Raw genomic sequence first — 17,476 nt, forward strand, 5'->3', positions numbered from 1 at the left:
GTTTAGCAACTTTAGCAACATAACATTCTCCCCAGCAACACTCCTTGCCCAATCACAGCATGTGGCCAATTTCCCCAACAACAGTGGGGTGGCCTTTTTGGCCCCCACCGCAACACGTGCTCTCTATTATGGAGAACACGCTTTATGAAGCAACTGCTCAACGGGCTCAAAACCTTGAGAGTCACACTCTGGCTTCATCAAAATGAGGTCAGAGAAAAAGCTCCCCAAGGACGAAAGATAAATAGGGAGTCATATACACAACATTTCTCTACATAATTATCAGTTGATGTAACCTTGTCACCAGCCAACGAAAGCTTTTCTGCTGCATTAAGAGCCTTTGAGTCTAAGCTCTCTCAAAAGGAAAGAAGGGTCCTTATGGCAGTAAAAGTTGCAAGGAGCTAAAGAAATTCTTGCTCTGTTTTTCCTTTTTAATTGTCACTCAAAATCGTCACTCAAAAATTCAGAGCATGCTCAGTCCTGGGTGTTCTTTGGTGTGGGTTTTTCAAATACCTCAAACACTTCAATTTGCAGAACTGCCTCTGTAATAGGTGCCACATAATGTACATTCTGCATTTGTAAGAAAACATTTTTTTTAGTGTGATAGCACTCAAACTTTGGAACTTTCTGCCTATTGCCATCAGACAAGTGCTTTCACTGTACTGTTTTTGTTGTCCGCTGAAAACATTTTTGTTTAGGGAAGCCTATCCAGACATAGAATGTCAACATGTGCTTTAATCTGGGTATTAGCTTAGTGTTTTATTTATTTTTGGATGTTTTAAATATTTGTCTTATTCTTTTTGTAAACTGCTTTGAGGTTTGATCAAGCAGTAGATAAATCTTGTGAAACAAATCATAAAAATGTAACTCTGCAAACCTTGGGGTTCACCCAAGCATGATGATATTTCCCTTTTGTTCTCAGTGGCCCATTTTGGGTAACAGGCCTGTTATCACCCTCCAATTGAGTTTGCTGTTAGAAGGAATCATATATACCCAAATATGCATTGCTTCATTCATGTATATATCATAGCTGTCAACTTTTCCCTTTCTTGCGAGGAATCCCATTCGGAATAAGGGAATTTCCCTTTAAAAAAGGGAAACCTTGACAGCTATGGTATATATATATGAATGAAACCAAGCACCATTGATTAAAATATAGTAGGATGGCCAACAAACTAGGTGAATTGGTTTGGGGGACATTTAATTTAGCAATTGTTACAGCACTCCCATTATAGCTATAACCATACTATAGATATTGCTTCAGGCTGAAAAAGGAGTGGATTGTCTAAGGCCACGGATCAGTCTTGATGGATTTCTAACCCCACTAAGGACAACAAGAAAACCATAACAATTCACGATATGCCTTTCAACAACGCATCAGAAAAGGGCAGTGGTACCAAGCCTGTTTGCTTTCCATTAGCCTCTGCTTATCAAGCAGGGAGGTCACATTCCCCAGTGCTTTGACGGTATCTTGAAAGGACTTATTGTAAAGGAGTGAGAGTTACATTGCTGTGGAAACTATAACTCAACAAGTTTCCTTTCTATCAGCATTCCAGCTGATAAGTGTTTCCCTCCTGGATGAAAGACCCATCAAGCGAGTTCACCATAGAGCCTACCAGGGCCAGCACATCCATGAGGCAGACTGAGGCAAGTAGAATCCAAAGGGTGATTCTCAGTACACTTAACAAACTAGAGTTCCCAGGATTCGTGCGGTGGGGGCGGCAGCTGTTCATGTGCTTTAGATATGCAGTAACTGTATTGTGTTAGCCACAAGAGACGGTGAGCCCTGAGCACTAAGCTTCTAATTATTTTCAGTACAATTTGGATCACTTTTGGATTCAATTTTTAATTTAATATTGGACCTCACCCTTCCGCCATCAAAATACTTTCTTGATCTCTATCAGAATGCCTTTCTGTCACTACATGTTTCTCACACACAAACACACACACACACACACACAGTCTTGCTGCATCTTGGCAACTAACAGATATATTGCCGGCTGTAATGGACTAGAATCCACTTCATCAAGCATGTGAAGTCTTATCCCCAACTGTGTATCACTTGGCCAATAGGCATACACACTTGGGTACTGGATGGAGGGGAAACCTACCTTTGTACATAGTAGGGCCAAATGGCCATGGGACAATTTGTGACGGTTCTATGCGAAGCTCCAGTGAATACAAGATAAGCACTAGAGTGCCCATTCATTCATAGCGAAATTAATTGGTGATAACCATCTTCCCCTTGCTGAATAACTTGAACCTGCCAAACCTACTCAGCTAAGAAAATGAGAACAAAGGAATACAGGCATTCAGGTTATTATTATTATTTTTAAATCCAGGTTTAGGTTCTGTCCAAGTATCCAAAGTTTTGTTGTTTTCTTTATCTACAAGGAGGCAAAAGACAACCATGGGCTTAATCTGAAGTGACTCTGTGCACATGACTTGCATTAAAGTTGATCGCTTTTGGGGAATCTGCGTTTGCAGCTGGAAGTAGACGTTACTAGCTTAAAACGCAGCTAGGTCGTTCCTTTTCTCAGTTTGGATTGCAGCTGGTTTAGGGGGAAACTCATCAAAATGTAGCATTTCATAAGAAACAACAGGATAGGTATGGATGGTGTCTACCATCATGTGCACACTGCTCCCTAAATTAGAAGTGAGAGTGCACTAGATGATGCAGAGTAAATGAGAGAACATACACAGCCCTGGGCCATATAGCCACTTAACATGGACAACAGAAATGTATTGCCACCTGGCCTGCAACTGGCTCTAATTTCAAGGGCGGCCAATTAACAAATCACAAAAGAGGATATTGATTTGTACAAAGTATATGTACAGGAGCAAATTTAGAAATAGTTACTAAAATTTAAATATAAATACCTTCTCGCTGTGGAGAAGACTCGCGATCAGTCTGCTCTCTAGGGGCTAAATGTTAATGGGCAACTCCAAGGTGCTGCCTGATCTCCCATATCATGATTCTTTATATTTAAGGCACACAGCCCTTCAAAGAGGACTTCTGTCACCCCAGCGGCTTTCTTATTCACAGTTCTCAGCAATGTAAACAGCTGTGGGGCCCTGTCTGAAACTTCCTTTCCTTCATGCATCTGGGTTCATTTGTACATTTCATTTCATTGTTCCTCATTTTGAAAAGTGTTTATCAGTTTTTCAGTCTTTTTCTCACAGTGGGAGAAAAAATAAGTACCTCAGCTCCAGGTCTGTAAGGTCAGATCTCCACCCGCAGTCCACTTGCTCTCCCAGGGACAAGATTACACTCTAGGTCAGCTTTCACCAACCTCTTGTCCTCATAGCTGTCAACCTTCCCCTTTTTTGCGGGAAATTCCCCTATTCCCGCTGCTATCCCGGATTGTTAGATATCCCGTAGACTGTCTCCGGGGCAGGTGAGGCTGCTGATCCCTTATTTTTGAGGCTCCCTGGGACAGATGAGGCTGAAGATCCCTTATTTTCGAGGCTGCTGATCCCTTATTTTCAAATCTGAAAGCTGACAGCTTGCCCTCCTGATGTTTTGGAATACATCAGAAGTTCAAAAACTCTGGAGGGCATCAGGTTGGTGAGCACTGGAGGGAATCATTTCGCTGTAAGCTGCTGTAACAGCTTTATGAGCAATTCCACGAATTTTTATTTAGTGCCATTTTCTTCGGATCCAAATGTTCCTTATTTCCATATTGCAGGTGTGTGCTGCGTCCTCCTGTTGCTTAATTGCCATGTCAATTTCTCCATGAGGGTGACCTGCCACACTTGTTCGTGACAGCCTCAGATTGTGTTCCTAGACACTGAGGGTGTTTTAGAATGACCGGGTGTGGGGCGCGTGGGTGGGGGAGAGACTCCACTTGTAACATCTGAAGGGTTGTTTGCATTAGCCAAATGGATATACCCCTTAATAAGAAATAAAGTCTCTACACGAAATGGTGTAAAATAATTTAAAAGGCAAAGGAAACAGAAGATGTAGTGAAATGATCAAAATATAGATACAGTTTTGAAAAGAAATGTATACAATAAAATTACATGTAGGCTTGGGTAAACAAAAATAAATGTTTTACCAGGCATCGAAAACAGTATAACCAAGGTGCCTGCCTTAAACTGTACTTTACATAGATTGTGCACATTCTGAAAAACTGTGCATGTGTACAGATCAATAAACACCGGTTGTTCATGTGATGTGAACACCCATGATTGATTAGCTGAGGTACATACTAAGAATATTTAGGTATTTGCTTGTATACTAATTATTAGTTACAGTTACCATCCCTCCTTTCCTTAAAGAAGCTCAAAATGGTGTACATGGTTCTCTCGCTTTTCTTCCTCACAACATCCCTGTGAGGTAGATTTTTCTAGTCCTAACTCTGTGAGAGGAGGGGAGAATTAAGGGCAGATCCTGTGGCTGGTTCTTTAGCCCTTGCTTGCTTCAATTCATATCAACCCCCCCCCCCCCCTTTCAAAGTTCATTACATGGCTACAACGGGCAGCAAAACTGAGGTTGAGCTGTGAATGTTGTTGGTTTGGTTTTTTTTTTTTTAAAAAAAAAGGAATCCCAAACCACAAATACTCTGAGCCTCAGACTAAACACAGCCTGCTAGAGACAGGTATCAAAAATGGAGAGAGAAAGAGCCTTTCAATTCTCACCTATTTTAAAAGTATTCTGCTTGACTTGATGTCTCTGCTTCAGCAAGAAGTTAGGCCAGCCTCGTGTACAGCCAAAAGCAGTACAGTAAGCAGCTCTTTATTCAATAGTTGTCCTTGCTTGCCCTCAGCTTTCTGGAAGTTTACCCTTCGCAATTGAAATTTTCCACTCTGCAGCGAGATGGTGTGCTGTCCACTTCTAGGGAGGAATTATTCAGTGTGCAAAGATGATGTATGGAAGGGATGAGCAATCTGTAACAATTATTATTATTGATTCTTCTGGGATCCCCATCAAATAAGGGTGGAAGCTATGCTAATTGGGGAAGTTCAGAATGCTAACAGCAGAGGGTTCTGCAAAGAGTTAAAATGTGAATATATTGTTAACCTCTATCTGTGCGCTATGTGAAATCCCAGCGTTTGTGTTTCCTGTGGGACAATAAGGCACAGTGGGATCTGTGGTGCCTTTAGGATATATGGTTTATTTACGCATATATACAACCTGAAGCCTAGATGGAGAGGAATTCTGAACATCGCCTCCCAAGTGGGGCTCTGCCCTGTTGGACATCATAGAAAAGTTGGTGAGTGGGAAGCATCCACAAGCAGTGGTTTTGAACAAGCACTGGTCACGTTGTGACTGCTTGGTAGCAGCTTGGTAGCTCTCGTCACATGAAGAATTGGTCATGTGTGGTCTCTGAGCATGTGAAAAGATGAGCATTCCTGTGGCCCTAGTTCCATCTGTTTCTCAGCAGTATGGAAGTTGGCTCATCATGTGGCTGAAAGTACCATATGAGACACAGTTCACCGTCTACCGTGTGGCATTGGAAGCCACAGAGTTGCAAGTCAACTATAGACAGAAAATATGAAAAGAAAAGAAAATACGAAACATATTGCATACAAACATGTTAAATAGAAAAACAAAATGTAGTGTGGCAATATGAAAATCTTCCATCCAGACAAGATGTGCAAGTACTCTCACACTGTGATCCGAAACATGTTTACTCAGAAGTAAGCACTACTGAAGTCAAGCTGTGCTTTGATTTTCTTCTGGCAGGGTGCTTATTTCTTTAACTAAAGCATGGCAGGCGGGAATTCATCAGGTAAAGCTAACATTGCATTTCATGCTCAAAGTTTCATTCATTGAAATGCTGTTTGTCCTGAAGCTGTCAAAAACAGAGGAGTCCTGTCCAAAAAATATTTTAAAAGGCAATCCTAGTTATTAAAGCTTTATTCCCATTTTATATAATTTCTGTTTTGAAAAGGCATATGGCTCCCTTTCCATCTAAGAAGGCTGTTGTGATCATAAACTGGGCCAAATATATACAGTGACTTTCAGTGATTCCTCAGGATAGGTTAGGAAAGCAATAACACAAACTAGGAACAGCAGGGACTAGCACCTTAATAACCCACTATGGAGAATTAAATCTACCTGTGAAAAGTTCTCTCTCTCTCTCTCTCTCTCTCTCTCTCTCTCTCTCTCTCCTTTCTTTGTTTTGTTTAGAGTAGTTAGCTTGTTTTTATTATACTGTATTATGAAATGTCTTAAAATCTTATTTTAAAAAGAAAGAGAGTGAGAGAATTAAATCTGAGTAAGAGCTTTGCTACTAATAGAGCAGTAGCAAAACAGAGCACAGGTGAAAAGCAATGTCATTCTCACCCTCTATCAGGGTTCCTTATTTGACATATTCCACCTGTCTTCTATTCCTAACTGATTGGGGAAAGAATGCTACTATTTTCATTGGTTCTCTTGACCTTACCCTGACTCCAGGACATCATCACAGTTATTTAAAAGGGGAACTGTATGGGTGACTAATGTATTCTTTTGGTGGTTTTCCCCTACAGGTAAGAGGGTTAGTAAAAAGGGTTTGGGATTGTGATAGGTGTGCCATGGTGCATTGTTTTGGAAGTGTGTCCCATTTGCTTTCTGTCTGTGTTTGCTGCCAGGCTCTGTATGGCTGTTGATCTTTTTGGCTTATTTCTGGGGGAAGGGAAGGGAAGGAAATACAAGTAAGCTGAGAGCAGCAGCTTCCGCTCTGCAGATGCAAAGCAGGAGAGCCAAGCCTTCTTTCCTAATGCTGTATAGTGGCAGTCTTTTGCAATGAGAACTTAAAAAGAAATGTAGGAAATTATAAATGTCTTAATAAGTGGTTATGTTGCAACACTTCCTTGTGCTAATGTGGTCCTTTATTTAAAAATAGATCTTGCTGAGTTAATTGGAGCTTGGTAACAATATCTTAGTATGGTCACTTAGCACCCAGAAGTTCCAGGCACGAAGAGCAGTGTACCACAGGGCCTCCTGATGCAGCGCCTGTGTGAATCAGTGTGCCTGTTCCTGTAAGGCACAAATGAAAGACGTCAGTAAGAATCTCCTCAAAAGATATTCAGTGTAAAGCTGTTTGTTACTTCTACGTGGTTCCTCTTTGCATTGGGTCAGTCTCTTTGACATCAAATACGTCCTCATAAACATGCCCACTTTTCATTTGGTGCTAGAATTGGCCGATACAGATCATTTTGTGATCCTGTCTCTTCTGTTTTAGATGCAGCAGCCATTTTTTGTTGTGCCACACCTTTGCAGCAGCCATTTTGTTCTATGCCCTATAGTAGCCATTTTGTGATGGGGGGGGCAGCATGGCACGTTCTCAAAGTTCCAGCTGTGCCCAATGGCCCAGAAAGGTTGGTGACTCCTGGTGTAGACACTATTGAGATGGACCAGTGTTCCAAGTTGCACAAACCTATTCCCATTTGGGGAATAATCCTCTCCACTTAAGAGAGAACTGGGGTGTCATCTTTTTCAGCATTGTGGTGATGGGTTTAGTGAGCTGCTAGCTACAAACATTTCTGTTTTAGGAGTTTCACTTAAGTTCTTAAAGAGACAAGAGCCAAAACAGGACAGCCTTCCTAATTCAAATGAGTGACTTGTCTTGTTCAGTACTTGTTAGGCCAATGCAACTCTTCTGTGGCAAATTAACTGTTGACCTCCTTTTCCAGCTCTTGCTAGTTGCAGTGCCAAGTTATGTCTTCCAACAGTCAAGGAAATATGTCTTCCCATGACAAGGTGCAAGAGGCATCTGCACAGGAGGAGGTGAGTTCGGAAAAATGGGCTGTGAACAAGTCTATGCAATGAACAGCCTCCAAAATGCATTATTGCATGTTTTGTACAAAGTGTTTTAAATGACGAGTGTAGGTTAGTCCTAGCTCAAATTGGTTTTGCAGGGCTACACAGGTTGTACATACCATACTCTGACTAAATATTTCCTCCCTGTGTAGAATGTCTTGAGAAGAGTAGTCAGCATGCCATTGGTTAGCTCTGCCTATGACATGGCTGCGAACGCCTACAACTCTACCAAGGGCAGCCACCCCTATGTGAAGTCTGTCTGTGATGCTGCCGAGAAGGGCATGAAGACCCTGAAAGAAGTGGCGGTCAGCACTGCTCAGCCTATCCTGACTAAACTTGAACCCCAGAGTAAGTCAAGGGCAGACTTCTAAGCAAGCTTGTCCAACAGTAGGCGAAATACTAGGGACAAAAATACCTATTGATGCAATGTCCATGGAGTAACTTCCTGCTTAATAAGTGGAGGTGGTTTGCATGTTCAGATTATATCGTGAGATATATTGCATGCATGGGTGTCCACAGGAATTTTTCCATGGGAGAAAAGGAAATGCTTTAAAATAAAATAAAATTGAGAACTGGGCTACCATTTCTAGCAACTGAGTAATGGTGAAATTCAGGTACCCTGTGTCCTTGATACATCCTTCTGTGCTAGTGGACTGGTAACTCTGTCACTGTGGGACACGTATGAATGTGTAGCATCATGGAGAGCTCTTAGCTGTGCTTGAAAACTGGTGACATTGCCCTGGTTTCTGCGCCCGCCTTCTCTACTTATCCCAGCTGCATTCATGCAGTTCCCCATCCCTAGGGCAAGGCTTTCAAATTGCCCTTACAAATCTAGAAAGGTACTAGAATAATAAGGCCAGCCTCTTAAAGCTGCAACCCTCTAAAAACTGCAGAAGGTGTGTTTGTAGATGGGAAAGCTAAAGCTTGTGAAAACGAAGACTTGGAAATACATTGGGTTTTTCATATTGGTGTCATAGAAAGCAATAAGATAACAATTTTCTGTCTTCGTAGTTGCAGCAGCAAATGAGTATGCTTCCCGGGGCTTGGATGCTCTGGAGGAGAAGCTGCCAATTCTTCAGATGTCAGCTGATAAGGTAAGCTGTGGTGCAGCTAGGTTGGGACCTTAGAAGCCAAAGTCCAGGGAGGCAGAGATAATGTCAGGCCTGTTTGCCATGGCCCTTATTAGCACCTGGGCATCCTCTTATTTCAAGAACATTTTCTAGTCAAGTAACATGTCAGCCCAAGTTTGCACATGATTACATGTGCTTGCTCTTATTATTTTCACTTTCAATAAATATTATCCTTCCGTACTGGCATGGTTCTGTTACACTGCCGGCGAGTATCTGTATGGAAACGGCGTGTGGTTTCTTGCTGCCTCGCAGGTTGCTTCTGACACCAAGGAGATGGTGTCGTCCAAAGTGGCAAGCGCTAAGGACGCCATTGCCGGCAAGCTGTCTGGAGTTGTAGGCATGACGAAAGAAGCTGTGCAGGATGGCATGGAAGCAACCAAGTCTGCTATTGGCCAGAGTCTGACCACCGTTATGGAATCCAGAATGGGCCAGATAGCTGTCAGTGGTGCTGAGGCAATGCTTGGCAGATCTGAAGACCTGATAGATGAATATCTCCCCATAACAGATGAAGAACTGGGTATGTAACTTAAAAATCAATGACCTCTTTCCTAAAAAATTTTAAAGTCAAGGAGAAGCAGAGTTCAATGCCAGTTATGTAAATATATTGCCAGAGGTTTTAAAAAGCCATTCCAAACAGAAATGTTTTCATTACCTGCCTAAAATGCTAGAGAAGGGACTAGTCTTGCCTCCTTTGGGGGGGTTACCACAGATAAGGCCCTGTTTCATGTTCCCATCAACCAAACTACTTTAGTTGGTAGGGCATCTAACAAGGCCTCTGAAGATCTCAACCTGCAGGCAGGTATATACAGAAGGAAACAGTCTTTCAGATATCTGTTCAATGGGTCAGTGTGTCCAGCTGTTCGCCATAAGGTTGGTGGTTTGAGCTTTTTGATTCTATAAACTGGTAGGAAATCTGTTTCAGTGTGTAACTGTAATGGGATGGAATCCCCTTGACTCTTTCAAGCAGCAGGGCATTGGTGCAACGGCTGGTGTTTGGGGCGAGGGAAGGAGAGCAGCAGGGTTGATTTTCAATCTCTCCCCATATGACTTCAGTTTGGACAGGAAACCTCAAATGTAAAAGCCCGCAAAACATTGTGCAGTTATCTGGGGATTACTGTGTTGTTCATATCTTCATCATTCGGACCCACATTGTACTCCCCTCCTCCAAATCTACAGCTGCATGCCTTGCACTGAACAATAGAAACTGTGCTATGAAAGATGTAGCTTTCCACTAGGCACCGAAATACGGTATTGTATGCGGGAGCGATTGGAAAACACACTTTGTGCACCAGCCCTTGCCTTCAAATGTGAATTTAGCAATCAATTCCTAGATTCCCTGCCATGGTACCCCTTCAAATGGGCAGTGAAACTTTCCTTCCCTACACATGATTCTACTAAAGGAGCATGAGACATCAAGGCTGCTGAATCCACTGTGGTCTTCTCTTCCTTAGCTGAGATTACAGCAGCTGCAAAGGATGGCAATGTGGTTCCGGTGCAGCAGGAATATCTGGTGCGCTTGGGCTCCCTTTCAAGCAGACTCCGCCAAAGGGCCTACTTGCACGCTGTGGCGAAGATCAGGCGAGCCAGGCAAAGGATCCACGAGTCTCTCTCCCAGCTCCAGCAGATAATTCACATGGTATGAGCTTGGTCTCCCCTTTTAAGACTGTCCTGTGCCACTGCAAATCGCCCCTTTAATTATAGAAAAGCACCTGAGCAATCAAATATTTTAAAGCTGCAATTTCAGAGTCCATGTTTTCTTAAAATGGAATGGAATTTGACCATGATCTGACTCCCAAGGGGAACTTTGCTTAGTTTATGGTATTTGGGTGGGTGGGACATTTGGCCCTCTAGACGTTGCTGAACCACAACTCCTGTCATGGCTATTGGCCATGACTTGGTGGGGCTGATGGGAATTGTAGTTCAGCAAGCATCTGGGAAGCTAGAGGTTTTCCACACCTGCACTATATGAACTTTGGCGCTTATATGCAAGGGATCCGTAGTCCAGGTTATGTGATACTGGACCCTTTGGGAGTTTCCCAAATGCAAATTTGTGGCAAGCACTTATATGGGGCTTAAGGTGTGAGTGTGGGAAACCTGTAGCCCCTCCATTGGTTTCTTAGACTACACCTCCCATCATTCCTGACTAGGCTAAGCTCATAATTCATGGGTTTCCCATCCCTGAGCTGAGGAATGCTCCATTAGCTTTGTGTACACACACACACACACACACACACACACACACACACACGTATCTCTTTAGAAATCTCTAAGGGCCCTTGAAGGAATGAAGCTTACACTGATGTTTCCATCTGATTCCTTTTGATATTCTTCTGACTTGGATAACTTATCCAGAAAAGATGGGTGACAAATTGCAAGGCAGAACAAGGATGGGGAAGCTCTGGTCCTCCAGATGTTCAGCTCACTTCAGCCTCAGCCAGCATGGCCAACAGTCAAGGGCAAGTTGAGATGTGTTCCAGCAACACCAGGAGAGCCACAGTTTCCCCATCCATCATAGAGGGAGTTCCATAGATGGTATTGCTTCAACCTTGTTCCAACACACTTGGGTAAACATATCCTGGGGAAAGTAGACTTGTTACATAATCTAGCATATTGTCACCAGCATAGTAGGAACCAATATCTCCAAATTTCAGCCACTTGCCATTTGTTTCTATTAGCAAAAAGGGAGGCGAAAAAACCACAAATCACACAAGCTCTATTTTTCCTATTTTGGCTTGAACAAAAAAACCCCCTATAGTAACATAATTGGCTTTTAAAAAGTGCTATGTAGCTTTTTGAATCAGAGGCCCAAGGAAGCCATTCCTGACCCCACACACAGAGATTTGTCCGGGGGGGGGGCACACTTTACCCAGCTTATTTGAATTTGGCCATGTTGACTACTTAGTTCCTGTTGAAAGTTAAACTAGTGTGTGTTGTTCCCCTCCAGATTGAAAACATGAAACAAGGTGTGGGACAGACCTTTCATGAGGGTGAAAAGAAGCTTAGCCAGATGTTGATCGAATGGAACAAGGCAAACCCAGAAGCAAAGGATAACAAAGATAGGGTGCAGCTAGAGGTATGTCTTTGCAATGGTTTTGCCTGTCCCCGTTAGGAAATACGGCTTGTCAGTAATGGCTTGCTTGTCTCAACAGGTAGAAAGCCAAACCCTGACAATGTTTCAGTACCTGATCCATCGTCTGCAGACCGTTAGCCAAACCCTGGTGTCCAGCATCCAAGGATTCCCTTCTAGCCTGGAGGATAAGGTGCAGAAAGTCGGCCAAAGCACTGGAGAACTTCATGCTGCCGCTTCCACGGTCAGATCCTTCCAGGACCTCCCCAGCACCCTCCTGGCCCAGAGCCGCCAGACAGTGCAGAAAGCGCAAGAATACGTGGATGAGCTGCTGGAATATGTCACTCACAACACCCCTCTCTCCTGGCTGGTGGGGCCTTTCGTGCTCTCTGGCAAGCTGCCTGCTGAAGTTTCAGAACCAGCAGATTAAGGCAAGACCTCTTGCAACAAGCCTGCTATGCACTCTTTTTGCTCTAGATGTCAGCACTGTATTTCGATAACTTCGTGGCAGGTGAGCCCTGTACAGTGTGGAAGATGAGCATCTTTGTGCTGGCTGAACTCTCAGAATTGTAAATATCCCAAACAGTCACTTTATTTATTTAATATTTCAAAATGTTGTAGAGCAAAGCTGCTAATATTGAAGTGGTGGTAATTAAATAATGGTCAAAACTGGTATAGTTGGGAACCCTGCTGTCGCTGCCCCAAAGGAACAACGCATGACTTGTAGTTGTCAAATCTTGCTTTTTGGGGAAAGTGTTTAAAAGAAGGCCAAATAAACACTGCTGCATTCCAACACCAGTCTCCAGTGTGTCTCTGGCTGCTGCGGACAAAACGAAGCCCAAATTTGTTTTCCAGGTGCTGCTGTAAGGTGCTCAGCCAACTGGGACATAACAAAACAAATGAGAGGGGTCTCTTCTAAAAGATTAGTGGCATGGCCTTTTGTAGAATATTGGTAGCCAGCTTGTGACCTACAGGCCACAGACAGCCTCCCATACTCCCCCCCACACAGGGTGCCCTACTGCAGGTGGAGAGCAAAAATTGACGGGCAAGCAGGCATTCCTGAACATTCGTAGGCTAGTCACGGCATGAGGCAGAGTCACACTTTGGAACATTACTTAAACCGCCGCTGCTTTGTTTGCACTTGTTCAGGAGTGCCTAGGGCTGCATTTAATGGTGGGAGGTGCAAGCCCGTTGTACAGGATAGCCAATGTGTAGTGGAGGCTTACCACTTAATACGCTTGGCAACTGCTGGGGCCTTGGCAAGCTGACAGCTGCCCTGGCAGCCATTTAAAATTTCCCACAATATCCCAGAGCTACTGCTACAGCATTCTGGGTAACTGTCATTCACTAGGAGCCTTTTTTGTAGTAAGCAACAAATATAATACATAAATGGGCGACATAATACAGTTTTAAATGGCAGACTCCAGTGTGTGTGTGTGTGTGTGTGCGCGCGCGCGCGCGCGCCATTCAAATTTCCCACAATGCCTTTTTTGAGTGTTCTGGGAAATTGAAAATGGCGACTTGTGGCTGAACACCTTTGCTGTCAAGTAGGCCCTGTGGCTAGGGAGTAGCATTGAAGGAGGAAACACATGGAGGCTACTTTGCCAAGAAGCCCTCACACCTGAAGATTGCCCTGTAGCTAGGAGTATTGCACATATCATTCTATGCAAACTGCTTAGAGGTTATGGGTAGTTTATTTAACCAATTCTGTTAAATAGAAATAAATATCTCTCAGCTGGATATCAAAGCACCATGAGAAGATCCAGACACTCACAAAAATTAGGTACTTGGCCATCATCAATATGTGAGAGGAATTTACCTGGTTATTCACTGGGTTGTATTTTAATCCTGGTTTATTCCAGAGCCTCTTATCTTTTTACAATTAAAGATGCCTATGGCTTTCACCCGGCCTGCATCCTCTAGTTCCTCAATGGGACCAGAGATGCAATCAACCAACAGAAGGCAAACCTATAAGATGGAATGTGAGCAAAAGATAAATCAATTAGGTTCACAGTTCCCATTTTGCAAAATAATGCACTTTAGTGTGAAACAACAATCAGGCGCAGTTTTCTAAGAACAAAGCTTAGATATAACTCATTGGAAGAAATCTTTCTAATTAATGAGAACAACTCCATACTTGCCCAAATTCCTACCACTACAATGGATCATGTAAGGCAAGAATGGATAATCTGTGGACCTGCAGATGTTTTATTACAACTCAACATCATCCCTGACCTGTGATCATGCTAGCAGGATCTCATGGGAGATAAACTCTTAACAGCATCCAAAGGGCCACAGGTTCCCCATCTCTGTTGCAGATGACCAAATGTGCTTATCAATCTCAACTTGCCAGTGTTGGAAAGTTCACAAGAGTTATGGCCTATGAGAGCCATATGGTTTCACACTCCAAAACACAGATGTGGATCCAAATGTAGACATCAAAGATGGCTTCTCCCATATCAGCCCTCAGCTCCCATGTGCCCAGGAAATTTGTGATACTGGGCAGTGCCATCCCATTCTCAACTTGAGGAAAAAGCTCATCTCCAGCCTGTTGGAAGCAAAAGACCACACCAACAGTCTCCAAAACATTTGGTTTAGTTAGCATTAAAGATCTCTTCCATTTTATCCAGACACTTTAAAGCAGAGGTAGGAATCCTGTGGCCCTCCAGATGTTGGATTCCATCTCTGCTCTGTCAGCAGAAGCCAGAGCAAGGACTCCCAACAGCACAATGGGGCTTCCCCCCCTCCACATGCCCCCTGCACCCCGCCCCCCCAAAAACCAAAAAGCACTCTGGAGGGTCAGGATAATCCCCAGAATAGAATGATAGAGGAGGAGAGACTGAAATGCTCTCTTTAACACTATGTTGAATTCCACCCTAGGTCCACAAACAATTCATAATTAATTTTTAAAAAATCCATTGTTTGGATGTTTCCTTTACATTGAAATGAATGTAAGTTGCATGACTTGCATAAATAGTTACGCAAGTTATATAACTTGCACAACTTATTTACGTAAGTTATATGATTTGCATAGATTACATTCAATAGCGGACAGGAAGACTAACACAGTAGTTCCTGGAAACGACATTGTAGCATAATGGAAACAGCACTGGTTATGATGAATGCAGATCAGAAAGGAAAATGCTGCCTTCTTGCACCCCTCTTTGTCACCAGCTGTGCTCCTGGATCTGATCTGGGAGTGACTCCAGGGAAGGGAAGGCAGTCAGAACTAGCACTGGCATCGACAGTGACTTTACAAACTGTGACTTTAAGCATCTGTGTTTGAGCTTGCTTTTCCTCCCTCCCTCCTATTCCTTTTCCCTTGTGTATGTGTCATGTCGGGATGCGGGTGGCGCTGTGGATTAAACCACAGAGCCTAGGGGACTTGCCGTTCAGAAGGTCGGCGGTTCAAATCCCTGCGACAAGGTGAGCTCCCGTTGCTCGGTCTCTGCTTCTGCCAACCTAGCAGTTCAAAAGCATGTCAAAGTGCAAGTAGATCAATAGGTACCACTCCGGCGGGACCGTAAACGGCGTTTCCGTGCGCTGCTCTGGTTCACCAGAAGCGGCTTAGTCATTCTGGCCACATGACTCAGAAGCTGTACGCCGCCTCCCTCTGCCAGTAAAGCGAGATGAGCGCCGCAACCCCAGAATCGGCCATGACTGGACCTAATGGTCAGGGGTGCCTTTACCTTTACTTATGTGTCATCTCTTTTTAGAATGTGAACCTGAGAACTGGTTTTTGTAAGCCATGCTGAGAATCTTTTTGGCTAAATGGCAGAGGAATAAGTGCTGTAAATACAGTGGTACCTCGGGTTACATACGCTTCAGGTTACATACGCTTCAGGTTACAGACTCCGTTAACCCAGAAATAGTACCTCGGGTTAAGATCTTTGCTTCAGGTTGAGAACAGAAATTGTGCTCCGGCAGCATGGCTGCAGCGGGAGGCCCCATTAGCTAAAGTGGTGCTTCAGGTTAAGAACAGACCTCCGGAACCAATTAAGTACTTAACCCGAGGTACCACTGTAAATACACAGACACCCTTCTGGAGCCCGTTCTCGTCTCTGAAGCACTTGGAGGTGTGCAGAACTGCCGAGCTGTGAGTATGTGGACATCTGCATCGGCATTTTTGGCAGATGGGTGGGGCCAAGTGGAAAGGTTGGTACAGGTGGGTGAGAAGTTGTTCTTAAGCAGGAGCTGTGTGCCATTGTGGGAACTTCGCCGTGACACCACTCTCACCTAGATACACACACTGCTCTATGCCTCGCCCTCGCTGTGACACCCAGCTGCTGTATGGAGCCATAAGCAGGAGTGACCTTTTCAACCCTCTCGCACTGGAACATGCAGGGGCAATTCTAATTGGTCTCAGGGATCATTAGAGCAGCCTATGCATTTTTCAGTGGGAGTTGAACTGGAGTTTAACTTCTCAACAGCCCGGCTTGGCCCTCACACAGCTGTTATGATTCAGCAGGATTCTTCAAGTGAATTTTATGCCACACTTTTATTTTTAACCCTTATTTATCTTTTGTCCAGGACTTGCTTTCAGCTCCAGCACCTCTCAGGTGGGCACCATTGTCACTATAAGAGAACAAGGGAGGTGGTCACAGTGAGTTCTGACACCTCTTTTTCTAGAAAAATAATGCTGTCTAAGAACTGTTAATTTGATGCAACCTGGCAGGCCTACAGTTATGACTTCCCCATGAAGAATTATGGGAAGTGTGGTTTGTTCAGTGTGCTGAGAGACGTTAGGAGACCCCTATTCCTCTCACAGAGTTACAGTTCTGAGTGGTTTAACCATCAATTCATCTTCGCAAGGAACTCTGGGAATTGTAGCTCTCTGAGGGGAATAGGGGTCTCCTAGCAACTCCCAGCATCCTTAACAAGCTGCAGTTCCCAGGTTTCTTTGGGGTGATACATGACTGTTAAAGTGGCATAAATGTAAGACATGAGTGTGGCACTTCTGCATTAAGCAAGTATTCCCGACATTTTCCTTTCCATATTGCAACATTTGGGTTAATAGGGTTGTTGCACAAGACCCCTGAATCAGAGATGAACGTAGCAACTATCTGGGAACACCCCTACTTCAGGGCTCAGGGTGACAAACTTCAGCATAAATATCTGGTCATTTGTCTGCTGAGATGGGTTTTTGGGTGTTGACTATGAACCCTGATTTGATGTATTATTTACTCAGTTTGGGGTGGTGTTGCTGCAAAATATGGGATTTGTCCTGCAAAACCCTGCCAACAACTGCACTGGTTTGGAGGGGGGGTTCCAAATTTGGGGGTTCGTAGTCAAGTAAGCTGCATTTTTCCATTGTCTTCTAACTGGTCGCCCAGCGAACTGGTGGAGACTGAATGAAAACAGCATGTGACCTCTGAGTTGATAGTGTGACAATGCCAAGTATTTGACACCTCAGGGATCTATTATTATGTTGAGGTTCTGAGGGTTGTTTTTCATCTACCTTACATCAGCATCACTTATCCTTGCCCCTGAGGAAGTAACTCTATAAGAGAAAAAGAGAGTTGTAGCCAACTC

At 43.8% G+C, this 17,476-nt stretch overlaps 1 protein-coding gene across 9 annotated transcripts; it reads left to right on the plus strand.

Annotated features, from left to right (window-relative positions):
• The first annotated feature begins 395 nt into the window (after window positions 1–395).
• LOC308595707 (perilipin-3-like) lies at window positions 396–13,108 on the plus strand. 9 transcript variants are annotated; one of them, XM_081210351.1, is made up of 9 exons: window positions 396–827; window positions 1,546–1,644; window positions 7,621–7,714; window positions 7,900–8,095; window positions 8,759–8,841; window positions 9,130–9,394; window positions 10,329–10,513; window positions 11,822–11,950; window positions 12,027–13,108. In XM_081210351.1, exons 3-9 carry the CDS (start codon window positions 7,646–7,648, stop codon window positions 12,372–12,374), a joined length of 1,275 nt encoding a protein of 424 aa, XP_081066477.1. In that variant the 5' UTR covers window positions 396–827; window positions 1,546–1,644; window positions 7,621–7,645; the 3' UTR covers window positions 12,375–13,108. The 9 variants fall into 9 exon arrangements, 8 of the variants coding, with proteins under 8 accessions (XP_081066477.1, XP_081066480.1, XP_081066478.1 ...); XR_014012107.1 differs by lacking the exons at window positions 396–827; window positions 1,546–1,644 and adding an exon at window positions 6,772–7,305 and having other exon boundaries at window positions 12,027–12,621; window positions 12,652–12,688; XM_081210354.1 differs by lacking the exons at window positions 396–827; window positions 1,546–1,644 and adding an exon at window positions 1,992–2,313.
• Window positions 13,109–17,476: the final 4,368 nt, after the last annotated feature.

Source organism: Podarcis bocagei (assembly GCF_964188305.1).
Source record: "Podarcis bocagei genome assembly, chromosome: 10".
NCBI classification, from domain to species: Eukaryota; Metazoa; Chordata; class Lepidosauria; order Squamata; family Lacertidae; genus Podarcis; species Podarcis bocagei.

Bases quoted from the DNA above. Each gene is read 5' to 3' on its own strand.
- LOC308595707 (XM_081210351.1), top strand. From the start codon at position 7,646: ATGTCTTCCAACAGTCAAGGAAATATGTCTTCCCATGACAAGGTGCAA. The intron at 7,715-7,899 runs GTGAGTTCGGAA...CTCCCTGTGTAG, and splicing joins AGGCATCTGCACAGGAGGAG to AATGTCTTGAGAAGAGTAGT. The intron at 8,842-9,129 runs GTAAGCTGTGGT...GCTGCCTCGCAG, and splicing joins TTCAGATGTCAGCTGATAAG to GTTGCTTCTGACACCAAGGA.